General features: G+C 37.8%; 1 protein-coding gene across 1 annotated transcript in view; it reads left to right on the forward strand.

Moving 5' to 3' along the window:
• The window catches only part of LOC141507132 (butyrophilin-like protein 2), a 39,883-nt gene that overhangs the window by 3,709 nt on the left and 21,153 nt on the right, over positions 1 to 15,021 (forward strand). Inside the window, exon 4 of the mRNA XM_074214539.1 lies at positions 7,567 to 7,675. Within this exon, the coding sequence (XP_074070640.1) occupies positions 7,567 to 7,675 (109 nt within the window). The remainder of the gene's footprint in view (positions 1 to 7,566; positions 7,676 to 15,021) is intronic.

Raw genomic sequence — 15,021 nt, forward strand, 5'->3', positions numbered from 1 at the left:
TGATTAATTACCTGCCAGGATTCAGACACTGTGCTATGGACTTTATCAATATTCTCTCCTTTGGGCCTAACAACAATCCTGGGAGATAGGTACTATTATTCTCTTATTTTACAGGTGAAGAAACTGGCAGTGGTTAAATGAGGTGCCCAGGGTCACAAAGCTAGTAAATATCTAAGACTGCATCAGAACTCAGTTTATCCTAACTCCAGACCTAGGGCTCTCTCTACTGTCCCACCTCTTTTACCTTTAGAAGTAGCAGTCATCATCAACCCCATAAACCTAAGATGGACTAGAAATAGTAACTGATGAATCTTACTCTCATCAGAATTGGCTCAAAGAGGGATTAATATATATACTCAATTGAGTTTAAAAATCTATCAGCTTTCAAAAAAGCTAGACCCTAAAGGGTGGTTGAGCTAGAAGAGAAGGGGGGGGGGGGATTGTGCTGATAGAAGGGAGGATAGATTAGAAGAGGGAAAAGAAAAAAGTCAAACACTTGAGCCTTGACAGGGTGAGAGTAGAGAGAGCAGAACAAACAGGGAGAAAAATAGGATGGGGAGAAATACAGTGAACAAAATTTAAAGTAAGTTTCTCTGATAAAAACCTCATTTCTCAACTATATAGAGAACTGAGACAAATTTATAAAAATAAGACCCATTCCTTAATTGTTAAATGATCAAAGGATATGAATAGTTTGTTTTCAGAAAAGTAATCAAAGCTATTTGTAGTCATATCAAAAAATGTTCTACGTTCTTTCTGATTAGAGAAATATAATTGGGGGCAGCTAGGTAACACAGTAGATAGAGCACCTGCTCTGGAATCAGGAGAACCTAAGTTCAAATGCAGCCTCAGGTACTTAATAATTGCCTAGCTGTGTGACCTTGGGCAAGTCACCTAACCCCATTGTCTTAAATACATAAAAAAAATTTTTTTAAAAAGAGAAATACAAATTAAAATATCTCTGAGATACCACCCCACTCATCAGATTGACCAATATGACAGGAAAGAAAAATGACAAATGTTGGAAAGGATATCGAAAAATTGAGAAACTAATGCATTGTTGGTGAGGTTATATACTGATTCAACCATTCTGAGGAAAAATTTGCAACTTTGCCCAAAGGTCTATAAAATCATGTACACCCATTGAACAAACAATACCATTACCAGGATTATAGCCAAGAGGGCTGCGTATTTTTTGGGGGGGGGGGTTGCAAGTCAGTGGGGTTAAGTGACTTTGTCCAAGGTCACACAGCTAGGTAATAATTATTATGTCTAAAACCAGATTTGAACTCAGGTACCTCCTAACTCCAGGGCCAGTGCTTTATCCACTGTGCTACCTAGCTGCCCTGGAAAGAGATTTTTAAAAAGGAAAATAATTTATTTGTACAAAAATAGTTATAGCAGCTCTCATTGTGGTGGCAAAGCATTAGAACTTGAGGGTTTATCTATCAACTGAGGGATGACTGAACAAATTGTGTATATGCTTGAGACAGAATAGTATTGTGCTATAGGAGGACCAGAGAACATTGTACACAGTAACAGCAATATAGTATGGTGATCGACTGTGAACAATTTAGTTAATTTCAGCAATAAAATGAACCAAGATAATTCCAAAGAACCTAACATGAAACATGTTATCCATCTCCGGATAAAGAACTGATGGAATCTGAATGCAGATCAAACCATATTTTTTCTTTTTTTTTTCTTTTTCTTCTTTTTTGGTTTATTTATTTTTTCTTATAACAATAATCTTGTGAGAATAAACATAAATCCCCCTCCCCCAAAAACTGATGAGAAACCTGAAGAACAGTAAGAGAGAAAAAAATGTATTTCAGTCTGTGTTCAGATTCCAATGACTCTTGTCTCTGGAATGAGTTGCCTTCTTTTTCATAAGTCCACCAAAGAAGTTGCTTCAAAGTTTTTCCCACAGTTACTATTACTAGCTGTATTTGGGAACTCTCTATTCTATTCTCTCTATCCTTTCACCTTGTCCCAATTCAAAAGTGTGTTGTATCTGAGTACCCTCTCCCACAATCTTCCCTCTCTTCTATCACCTATTCCCCCCCCTTCCTTTCCCCCCATTCCCCTTTATTCCATCCCTTTCTTATTTTTCTCTAGGGTAAGATAGATTTATATAGCCTATTAACTGTGCATGTTATTTCCTCTCTGAGCCATTTCTGATGAGAATGAAGTCTCACACATTTCCCCTCACCTTCCCCCCCTTCCACTCCACTGAAAAACTTTTTCTTGACTCATGTGAAATATCTTAGCCCCTTCTTCCTCTCCTTTCTCTTCCTCCCAGTACTTTTATTTATCACCCATTGACTCCATCTTTTTACTATATTATACCATTATATTCAGCCCCTTCCTATGCTCCTTCTAACAGCTCTTATAAATGAGAAAGTTCATATGAGTTATCAATATCATCTTCCCATGGAGAAATACAAACATATCAACATCATTAAGTTCCTCATAGTCAGCCCTTCTCGTTCACCCTCTCTATGGTTCACCTGAGTTCTGTACTTGGAGACTAAATTTTCTTTTCAGTTCTGGTTATTTCGGTGGAAAAGTTTGAAAGTTCCCAGTTTCATTGAAAGTCCTTTTCCCCTGAAAGACAATGTTCAGTTTTGCCAATATCTTTTGCCTTCCTGAATATCATATTCCAATCCCTACAAGCCCTTATTGTAGATGCTGCCAGGATGTGTAATCCTGACCATGGAGTCATGGTAGTTCAATTGTTTGTTTCTGGAAGCTTTTAGTATTTTTCTCTTTGACTTGGAGTTTTGGAATTTGGCAATAATATTCATCAAAGTTTTTCTTTTGCGATCTCTTTCAGGAAGTGATTGGTGAATTCCCTCAATTTCTATTTTTACCCTCTGCTTCTAGGATTTCAGAGCAATTTTGCTGTATTATTTCTTGGAAAATGAAATCTAGGCTCTTTTCCTGTTCATGACTTTCAAGTAGCCCAATAATTTTTAAATTATATATTTTGGATCTGTTTTCGAGGTCAGTTGTTTTTCCAATGAGATATTTCATATTTTCTTCTAATTTGGGGGGGTGGTGGTGGAATAGTTTAATTTCTTCCTGAGTTCTTACAAAGTTATCAGCTTCCTTTAGTTCCATTCTGCATTTGAAGAAGTTATTTTCTTCAGAGAGTTTTTCTATCTCCTTTTCCAGCTGCCCAATTCTGCTTTTTAAGGCATTCTTCTTCTTCTCATTTGCCTTTTGTGTTGTTTTTTTCCACTTGGCCTAAACTGGTTTTTGACATATTATTTTCTTCAGTATTTTTTGTGTTTCTTTCATCAAGCTGCTGATTTACTTTTTCATGATTTATCTTCATTGATCTCATTTCTCCTCCCAATTTTTCCTCTACCTCCTTTAATTGCTTTTCAGTCTTTTTTGAGCTCATCCATAGCCTCAACCCATTTTCTATTTCTCTTGGAGGTTTTGGGCACAGAAGCTTCAATTTTGTCATGTTCTTAATCTTCCATGGGGCTAAAATAATTTTCTATGGTCAGATTCTTCTTTTTGTTTGCTCATTTCCTCAGCCTATGACTAATTTACCACACTTCCAAGCCTTTGGGGGTTTTTGGGGACCTTAATTCCTCCAAGGTCTTATGAGAGCCTCTGAGTCCAAACTGCAACCTGAATTTGAGTGTGGGCAAACAGCTGAGTCCCCCAGCCTCTTTAACATCTGTGGGCTGAGAGCACTGGATGTGCTGGGTAGCTCTGCCAATTCCCACTGCAGATTCTCACCACGGAGCTGCTCTGAGGCCAGCACTTGCTCTGCACTCACTCTGATAAGGCAGAGTTCTCTCACCCCTTCAAGCTGTTCCTGGTGATCCTGGTCAGGAGGTCTGGGAACCAATGCCTCTGCCATGGACCCAGGGGTCCCACAGATCTAGGCACTCTGCCCAGCTGCACTGCACTGCAGCTGCCAGCCTTCTCCAACCCTCTGCCCCCCCCCCTCAGTGAAACAGACCTTTCCCCAGGAACTTCAGAGTTGTCTTGGACTGGAAAATTGTATCACTCAGTCTTTCTATGGGTTCTGCCCCTCTAAATTTTGACTGGAGTCATAATTTGACAGCTTTTGGAGTTTTGGGGGGAACAAATTTCCAGGAATTCCTGCCTTCACACTGCCATCTTGGCTCCACTTCCCCCCCATACATTTTCTTTTCTTAATTTTTGGTCTGATTCTTTCACAACATGATTAACCTGGAAGCAAGTTTTGTATTATTACACATAAATAACCTATATCAGATTGCTTGCCTTCCCAATGAAATAGAGAGGGAAAGGAGAAAAGGAATTTAAAACACAAAATTTTTAAAATAAATTTTAAAAATTGTTTTATATATAATTGAGAAAAGAAAAAAGAAAAAAGAAAGTAAGAAGTAGGAAACTGGTATTGTTCTCCAATCAGTCTGTCTAGATTAATAGGTTCCCCTAATGTGATTTTCATAGTCATGTAGGTCTCTTAGATATTGGGGATCTCATTTCATTCAGCTTAAAAAACATTCTCTTTTCCTCCAAACCTGTCTTTTTCCCCAAACTCCTCTCTTATTATTTCTAAAATTTTTGGTATTTAAATTTTTATTTTAAATTTGTAAATTTCACATGCATCAATTCCTGGAGACTTTTTCTTTTAGGGAGTTGCTTGGTGACTTTTTCAATTTCTTTTGCTAAAATGGGATTATTTAAGTATTCTAATTCTATTGTTAATCCAGACAATTTATATTTTTGTAAATATTCAGTCATTTCACTGATTGACATTTGATTGGCATATAATTTTATTTACTGGCACACAACTTGGCAAAATTGCCAAAATTTAATTTAATCTTCATTGGTGAGAATTCAGCTTTTTAATTTTTTAATCTAATAATTTGTTTTTTTTCTTTTTTAAAAAAATCAAATTAACAATTAATTTCTCTATATTATTTTGGTTTCCCCCCCCCCACCAAAGCCCAGTGTTTTAACTATTGATTTTTTTTTACTTTCAGTTTTATCAATCTCCTTTTTGATTTTCAGGATTTCCAATTTGGTGTTAGTTTTCCTTTCTGATTGTGGAGAACACCAGCTTTGGTGTCCCCCTCATCTCCTTCCTGTCTCATCCCATATATATTGAAGCTTTTGTCAATTCTAAAAGTTTCTGCCTCTTTTTCTTAAGCATTTCTTACTTCCTACCTCTCCCCTCTACTCAGATAGTCCACCACCCCCCATTTTGTCTTCATTGTTTCTCCTGGAACAGCTACCATAACCTCTCCCTGCTTACATTGTCTCAAATCTCTTCCTGTCCTACTACACATCTTCCACTCAGTTGGCAAAGTGTTTTTTTCCTAAAAAATGACTATGTCACATGTTGCTCAAGAAATATCAATGTCTCTCTGGTATTTCCAGGATAAATTACAAATATCTCTATCTTTTTAACACCCTTCAAGCCTGTCCCCAGTCCCTCCATCCTGGATTATCACCTCACTTTCCTTCATATTTATTATGATTCAGTCAAATTTACCTGATTTGGAGCATTTTTTCATATGACTATAAACGGTTTTGATTTCCTTAGCTAAAAAACTGTCAGTTGATATCTTTTAACTATCAGTTGTGTAGCCAGTTATTAATCAGCTGCTTCTAACCACCATGTCTAAAAGGAAGCTTGGGAGACAGTACAGCACACTAAACAAAGGACAAACCTTGGATTCAGGAATCCTGGGATCAATTCTATTTTTAAAGGACTCATTAATTGACATTGTTATTCCATTGTGGTCAGGAAAGTATATGCTTAAAAGAGTATGAATCTTATGCCCTAGCACATAGTTAATTCATATAAAGATACCACAAATAGGTGTGACATGTATAATTTCCATTATATTCCCACTCAGGTAGTCACAAGAGATCTAATATATCTGATTTTCTATAGACTTATTCAGGATATTAATTTCTATCATTTGATTAATTCATATTTTTGAATCATTCAGTAAAGTGAAGTCCCCAACTACCAAAGAATCAACCAGAGACTCTAGGAAGCCCCAGTCGCAGCTTTTCTAGAAAAATCTTTAGCCAGAGGTGGTGTCCATAGAAAAGGAAACTTTATTCCTCATCCATCACTCAATGGTCATCTCTGTCTAGGCCTGTAAGGTTTTAGATCTGTGTCCTTTTAATCGGTTTAGAGGAGCTGAAGGAGGAGAAACAATCAGAGCCCATCTACTCATTGATAATGATGATGACAAGGGTAGAGGCCAAGCCAAGTAAAGAAGCATTTATTCAGCACTGACTATATGCTCAGATAAACACAGCTCTGCTCTCCAGGAACTCACAGTTTAATGAGAGACAATATGGAGACCTTTATATAAAACAAGTGACATGAAGGATAAATTGGAGGTGATATTGAGAGAGAACACACAAATATTATAGGAAATGAGGAAAGAAGTTGAAAGTGAGGTTTGAACTGAGATATTAAGGAGATCAGGGAAACCAGAATATAGAGATGAAGAGGGAGAATTCAAACTATGTCAGATAGCCAGTGACATGCTCTGGATGAGGTATAGTAGTTATTGCTGGAGGAACAGCAAGGAAGCCAGTGTCACTGGGGTCAGCATACTTGGCAGGAGAAAGATAGGAGAACATTGGCAGGTCTTTCAACATTAAGAGGTTTGGTTTTTTTTAGTTTGATAGTAGATATGATAGGTAGTCCCTGTATTTTAATGAATTAGAGGTTGGCATGCTCACCCATGAACTATAGGAAGATCATTTTGAGAGCTGAATGGAGGACTGCAGAGCAGAGAGACTGAAGCAAGGACACCAATAAAGTTCTGCATGAGGATAGTGGAAGCATTAGAAGAGAGGAGATCAATGTGAGGAATGGTATTAAATAAGAATGGACAGGACCTGACAATTAATTGGATATGGAAAGGCAGGGAAAGAAAATTAGAAGTGGAGAATGACACTGAGGTTGAACTCTGGTACTGTCCTTAAAAATAATAGAGAGTTTAGGAAACTGGAAAAGTTTAGGGGGAAAGATGGTGATGGACATGTTGTGTTTAATGTCTATGGACATGCAATTCAGTGCCCAATAGGCACTAGAGGTCAGGGAAGAGGTTAGGGCTGGATCAGAGAAGCTAAGAGACTCTATCTACATAGAGAAAAACCATTGAAACCATATAAGCCATTAAGATCATGAAATGAAATATAGAGATAAGTGATGAATGAGCAAGTAGTGAATGTAACAAGGCTTCAGGGAGCAGGTGTCCTTTGAGTTATTCACTGAAATATCTGACTAAGTATAAAAGAAGAGTAAGGCTATTAAACATTAGAAAAAATAGTGTGAGCTGAGCTATGGAGGGTAAAAGAGATATGGGGTGTGTGGGGACCAGCCTGATCTGTATGAATAGGGGAGATGAGGTGGGATGGACACAAGCTGGACCACAGGTTCTGTTCCCTTTATGTGTCATTGTGCAAACTTTGAGACAACACTTCTGATTCCAGGTTTAGGGGTCAGTAGGAAATATTTTCAGACTATATTATCCTGCTCTCCACTGCCAACATTCTTCACTTTTTCTTTGGATCTCTCAGGTTATGTTCCTGTCAGCCATGATCAAGTGGAATTACTGGCCAGCTTTCTACATATGTTCCATCCTACCCTTCTTCCTCATTCTTGGGCTTCCTGGTATTCATAATTCAGGTAAGGTGATTTTGGTCTCTATTATTGTGGCCTCCACATATCACTGCTCCCTGATCTTTCAAATCAATTAAACCATTAATTAAGAATCACTTATATACTCCCTATTGCACCCAGAACCCTCTGTTATGAGTACAATATTCCCATTAAAACCTTCTTAGGGTTAATATGCCTAGTGAAGTCCTCTCAGGGTTAAGAAATATTAAGAAAAACCAAACCATTATTCTTAGAAGAAAGACCTTGCATTCCAAATGAAACTTGTAATGCTACCCATTTTCTCGATAAGGATATTTCTATTAACTGGGATGATAGTAGACTGTTCCTAGACCTTCCATTTTAAGACAAGTTCCAGGGGGCGGGTAGGTGGCTCAGTGGATAAAGCACTGGCCCTGGAGTCAGGAGTGCCTGGGTTCAAATCCAGTCTTACCTAGCTGTGTAGCCTTGGGTAAGCCACTTAACTCCATCTGCCTTGCAAACAAACAAAAAAAAAAAACCCTTAAGACAAGTTACATTACTTCAATAAGATAGTTATAATCCTGAAGGTTACTCTCACCTTCTGGATGGTGAGGTAATATTTTATAAAAACCTTTCATTCTTTTCTTTGTTACTGGTGTAGATTTTCACAAGTAAAATGTAACTCTGAAGACTAACCAATGAGTCCACAGAGAGGGACTATAGGGAGGAGGAGGAGGGGATCTCTTTAGGCCATATAATCTTGCTTGGCTGTCAATTTGGGGCAGCTCCTTGATCTTCACTACCTTTGTGAGACTTGGAGTGTGCCCTTCTCTCAAGAAAAGCAAATAAAAACTTTCTTTTGTTCAGACCAGTCCCTGAAGATTTTTAGAATATTTTTATCATGCATAGTTATAACACTACAGATGATACAAAGTTTATATAAGGCCTGGTCTCTGATCTCAGAGTCATTTCCCCCCACCAAGCACATCCACTAATATATGCAACTTAAGACTGTAAAGCTGGAAGGGATCTCCGCTAGATCAGCCCCCTTATGTTACTGGACTCTGAAGGGAGGAGGCATGTTTAAGTAAAGGGATCCCTCATGATAAGGATTCAGCCTTGTCAATATAATGTAGGAGACTCAGTCATTGCTTTGAACAATTCTTTTTTTGAGGGGGGGATGGGGAAGGCTTTGCAAAACAATGAGGTTAAGTGACTTTGCCCTGACGTCACATAGGCTAGGTAATTATTAAGTGTCAGAGGCTGGTTTTGAACTCAGGTCCTCCAGATTCCAGGACCAGTGCTCTATCCACTGTGCTACCTTAGATCAGCTCTTGAAGAAAGGTAGAAATGTTGTGTATTGTTTTTTCATGTTTTTTCACTTTTCTGTGGTTATATGTTAAAATAAGTTTCAATATTCACTTTTAAAATTTTAGTCCAGAATTCTCTCCCTTCCTCCCACCCCAAACCCCTTCGTTGAGAAAGCACATTATCTGATATAGGTTAAAAATGTGTAATCATGAAAAATACAATAGTAATGTTGCAAAAGTAAATATACCCCGCCCCAAAGAAACTCAAGAAAAATAAAGTAAAAAAAGTAAGCTTCAATCTGTATTAAGATACCATCAGTTCTCTGTTTGGAATGGATAATATTCTTTTTCATAAGTTCATCAGGGTGGTTCCCAGATTTGCTTAGAAAGGTAAGTCATTCACACCTGAATTCACACTGTTGTTACTTTGTGAATAATACATTTCCCATTGCATCCCATGCTCCATCTCACCCTGGTAGGGCAGAGTTTTTCAACAATTTTCCAAGTTGTCCTTGGAAATTCCTGGACTAAGAATTCTAGAAACTACCACCGGTGCCATTGACTAAGCCACTTGACTTCCTGAATGTCTGGGTCCTGTTTACTCTAGCATGGCCTATATACTACTCTGCACTCTTCTTTCACCCTACAGCAACAGACTCTTCCCTCTGATCTTCCAAGTTGCCCTGGATTGGAATATTGTTTCACTCAGTCTTTTTGTGGGTTCTGCCACTCTAAAATTTGATTAGAGTCATTTTTAAAGGTAGATTGAGTGGTTTGAGGGAGAGCTTTGGCAAGTACATTCCTTAACTCTGCCATCTTGGCTCCACCCCTCGAGATAATGGATATTCTTGTACAAAATGCAAAGGATCTATGAAAGCAACATAAAAAAGGGCTTTTAAATATTTCTAAGGCTCCATTGAAAGTTGGACACTTTAAATTAATCTCTATTCTACTAACAGTTCATAATAATAGTCATAATAGAGGAAAACTAGGAAATTTTTTGAACCTGGAATATAACCATAAAACCCATGCCTCTGTGACTGGCAAATAAATTTATTTTATAATTTATTATTATCTATTTTATATATATATATATCAATTATTTTATGTATGTGTGTGAAAGAGATGTTAATATCTCTCCTACACATATATAAAATTACAGTACTTGTATGCTATCTGATTCACTGACCTTTGTTTCTTTGCACTCTAGCTTGACTGCATGTCAGTCAAGAAACACCTTAGAAATTAGTGATACTTTAAGCCTCAAAATTCTTCACAGAGATCCTGTGGAGATGCTAGGCACTGCTCAAAATTGGTTTTAGAGCTATAAGCTCGAAATTAAGGTACTGGTGGAAATTCCAAGGAATTTTATAACTCCAAGTGACCAAATATCCTGAGACACCATATTTAATTAGGCAATCCAAAGAAGTCAACAGAATGTTGCAAACTAAGATTGGTTTTCTTTAAGGGTCTTGGTCCAGAGCCTCATGTGGATGCTTGGTTCCAGATAACTATCTCACTAGGGGATAGAAAACACCCCACAACTTCTTTAAAATGGTTGATTCTTTAAAATGGTCTATATAGTCAAAACTTATTTTTGTACCTTTTCTCCTGTTTCTAACCCTCCAAACCTAACAAATCTCCAGGTCCCAATTGTTTGGAGAATGAGATACACAGACTTAATCTTACTACCAAGATTCTCTTTGATTGACATTGAATTAAATCAAAGAACAAGAAGGATTAATAGAAGAAGAGGGGTTCACATTTCTTCCTCAGTAAAGCAAATCCACAGCCACAAAAGTCCTCATGAATTGTGTCTAGCAAAGATCTCCCTGTTTTCCCAAATGGACAATGCAGAGAATCAGAGTCAGAAAGCATTAGAGCTGGAAAGGCCTTTACACATCATCTGATACAATTCTCAGGAGCATTTTAGAGAGGCTTGGGCTGTATGAGATTTGTTCAACTTGACCCAGGAGGAAACAGGGCTGGAATCTAAATGCCCTAAAGTTCAGTTGAAAACTTCTCACGATTCTCCTCTCTGTGGCATATAGGAAGGCTTCTCTAACTTCTGTCCCATTCAGAAAGAAAAATAGGTCTAAGTGAGGTCTGGAAGGCTTCTCTCTGGGCAGGTTCCTTCAGGGACTCAACAAAGCACTTTCCAGACTCTCCCTCTTTCCCAACAAGGGACCCACATGTGCTGGTGATGAAGACAATCCCTGGGCCTGAAGGAATGTCACTGTTGGGGAGGGAAGAGTAAGGAGGAAAGATCTGAACTCATACCTCAGGTGAGTTCAAATTAGGAGTAAGAGGTTTTCATGAAGATGCCACTGACCAGACAGACCCTAGGAAAAAGGGAACCTAGATGGAGGTTTCAGCCAAAAAGGTCTTCCAGGGTTCCAGGAGTTCCAGGAGCAGTAGTGTCAGTGAGATGAGGGTCTGAGGCAATCTGCCTTCCAGCAGCTCTTCCTTTTTATCCCAGTACTGACCACTCCCCACTCCTGCCTCCTTCTAATGGGCAGATGTCTGAGGATACTGGTGTTTATCCTAGGATCTCCCTCTTGATCTCTGGGAGTGCCTGAGGTTTTGAGAATGAATGTCATGACTTCTGACTCAGATCCACCCAAGAAAACAGGAAAGTTAAGGGGTAGAGCCAAGATGGTGGAGTAAAGACAGGAATTTCCATAAACTCTCCCCCAGATCACTCCAAATATCTTTAAATAATGATTATAATGAAATTCTAGAGTGGCAGAACCCACAAAAAGACTGAGTGAAACAATCTTCCAGCCCGACACCTTGGAAGATCCATAGGAAAGGTCTATTACATCAGATTTATTTTTGGGTTTTTTTTCTGCTTTTTGTAAGGCAATGGGATTGAGTGACTTGCCAAGGTCACACAACTAGGTAATTATTAAGTGTCTGAGGCCAGGTTTGAATTCAGGTCCTCCTGACTCCAGGACTGGTGTTCTATCCACTGTACCACCCAGCTTCCCCCATTACATCAGATTTAGAAGGGCTCGCAGTGCAGTCCAGCTGCACCAGAGCAAACTGGCTCCAGTCAGCCAAAAACAGCCCACAATGTGCCTGGGTCTCTGGGGATGCCTGGGTCCATAGCAGTGACAGTTTCCAAATTTGTCAGCCCAACAATTGCCAAGAACAATTAGGAAGGGCAGAAAGAAAACTGCATCAGAGTGAGCACAGAGCCCAGCCCAGCACAGGCCTTGGCACAGATCTAGTCCCTGGAATGAGAAGAAGGCCTGGGGATTCACCTGGCAGGGAACCACCAGAAAGCTGCTTTCAGAAAACTCAGCCAATGGATAGGATTGGGAGAGACTGCAGAAGTCTTCTGCTCTCACTGGGGCAGGACTCTGTAGTTTTTCCCATACTCAGATCTAGGTCACAGGCAGAGGCCCCAAACTGCCATAGCAGAGCAAGGACCCTCTTCACGGTTCTAGGGCAGAGGGTAGTACTTGTAGTCATCCACAGACCAGAGCACAGGCTGGGAGAGCACTGGGTCCCTTAAAAGCTTGGGATAGTGTGTCCTCCACCCTAGAAGCAGAACCCCACTATAGACAATTTCATTGGTACCATGGAGAATCAAAATATACACTCAGAAGATAACCAAGTCAAATCTTCTCTATCCAAAGCCTCCAAGAAAAATGTGATTTGGTTTCAGGCTATGAAGAGCTAAGAAAAGGTTTAGAAAATCAAGTAAGGGAGAGAGAGGAAAAATTGGGAAAAGCAATGAGAGTAATGCAAGAAAATCATGAAAACCAAGTCAGCAGTTTGGTGAAGGAGTTGCCAAAAAATACTGAAGAAAATTACATCTTAAAAAAAAAAAAAAAAAAAAACCAGACTTGGGTAAAATGGAAAAATGCAGTCCAAAAGGTCAGTGAGGAGAAGAATGCCTTAAAAAGCAGAACTGGCCAGGTGGAAAAAGGAGATACAAAAGTTCTCTGAAGAAAATAATTCCTTCAAATATACAATGAAGCAAGGGAAGTTGATGACTTTAAGAGAAATCAAGAAACAATAAAACAAAACCAAAAGAATGAAAACCTAGAAGAAAATGGGGAATATCTGATTGAAAAAATAACTGACCTGGAAAACAGATCCAGGAGAAATAATTTAAAAATTCTTGGACATGAAAGTCATGACCAAGAAAAGATCCTAGACTTCATTTTTCAATAAATTTTCCAGGAAAATTGTCCTGATATCCCAAAAGCAGAGAATAAAATAGAAATTGAAAGAACCCACTGATCACCTCCTGAAGGAGATCCCAAAATGAAAACTGCCAGGAACATTACAGCTAAATTCCAGAACTCCCAAGTCAAGGAGAAAATATTACAAGCAGCCAGAATGAAACAATTTAAATATTGTAGAGTCAAGTCAGAATAACACAGGATTTTTAGCAGCTTCTATCTACATTAAGGATTTGTAGGTCTTTGAATATGATATTCCAGAAAGCAAAAGAGCTTGGATTTATTAATGTAAATTATTCATTTTTCTGAATTACTTGATTATCTGGTCTGCCTGGTCTGATATTTCTTTCTGGCATCTAGACAGTTTCTCCATCTGTGGACAAATGAAGTCCTTTCCAGTGTCCATCTTTTGTATCCTTCCATGTTACTCTATGAGTACTCAGGGGTATTTATTATGTTATCTGTGGTAATTTTGTAACCAAAGTGTTTTTCAACTGGGGTTTTATTCTTTTTATCCAAAGTCAAATAATTTAATGAATACAAAACTTTACTTAGGCATCACCCAGTGTCTGCTCCCCCACAGTCCCCCTTTTCTGTTTATGTAGGAACATATTTAATGACCTATTCTTCCTCTCAACTATAGATTTGACCCATGGGATTATAGGGAATGCCCGTAATATGTTTTATATTGTAATATAGATAGAATTGTTTAAATGCCATAGAAGTATATCCAGGACCTTCATCTGTTTTTATAGATTTTAGTATTCCCTGCAAAACAATGTAATAAATGATCAATCACACCTCGAGTAGCCTCTGAATTTTGTGTTGTTGTCATTGTATATGAACTAAATGGATCTACAGTAACATGAATAAATTTCATTTTTCCAAAAGGTACATAAGAAATCACATCCATCTGTCATAACTCATTAGGAGTCTGATCTCTAGGATTCTTACAATAATTTGGAGGGATAGGTAAATATGGAATTATTGTGGACAGGATTTTACTATATTCCTAGCTTGCTCTCTGATGATTTTAAATTCTTTCCTTAGTAAAGAGGCACTCTGTGAAATTTTTGTGAGATAGTTTAGCTTTTTTCTTCTACCAAGCTTATAAGGAGTGGAGGTTAATTGATCGTTCCTATGATTACCTTCATTTATATAGGTCCAGGCAATCCAGGATGGGAATTTATATGTTTAATAAAAAAGGAATTGTATCTATTTCTAATAACTTCTAGTAATTCTTTAAAGAGTTGATATAATACTACATCAGTGCTATGATTAATAAAGGCTGTTTCTGTGTATCTGACCATATGATAATTATATTTACTAGCTGTAAAAATATTGAGGAATTGTGGCCATTCTCTTAATACCAATAATATAGCATATAATTCATTCTTTTGTGTTGATATAAAAGGAGTTATAATGTCTTTTCTATTATTGCATATATGCTTGGAGCTACAGGTTTAGAATAAGGTCTATTACATTGTTTAAAATTTTCAGGGAACCCAGAGGGTCATTCATAACTTCTGATATTTTCCCTCATTATATCTGAGAAGCAATCATTAATTCCTGGAATAGATATTATTACAGTAAGATAGCTTATATAGACAAAACTATATTACATAATTTTTTCAACATCTTGATTATCAGTAAGTCACCTAACTATGGGTTATATAATTTTCAATTTCCTAATCATCTTTCTAAGTCCCTCATATATACTCAGTACTATTGGAAATAATTGTGGTTAAGGTATACTTCCCAATTTCTTATACACTTTTCTTCTGAGTTTACCATTTTACTTCTTTAAAATTGAATTTTTAACTCTCAACCTATGTGAAACATAAAGTCTCCAGGCTGACATCTCATTCTCTTAAAGCAAAAACAAAAC

The sequence above is a fragment of the Macrotis lagotis genome, chromosome 1 (genome assembly GCF_037893015.1).
Source record: "Macrotis lagotis isolate mMagLag1 chromosome 1, bilby.v1.9.chrom.fasta, whole genome shotgun sequence".
NCBI classification, from domain to species: Eukaryota; Metazoa; Chordata; class Mammalia; order Peramelemorphia; family Peramelidae; genus Macrotis; species Macrotis lagotis.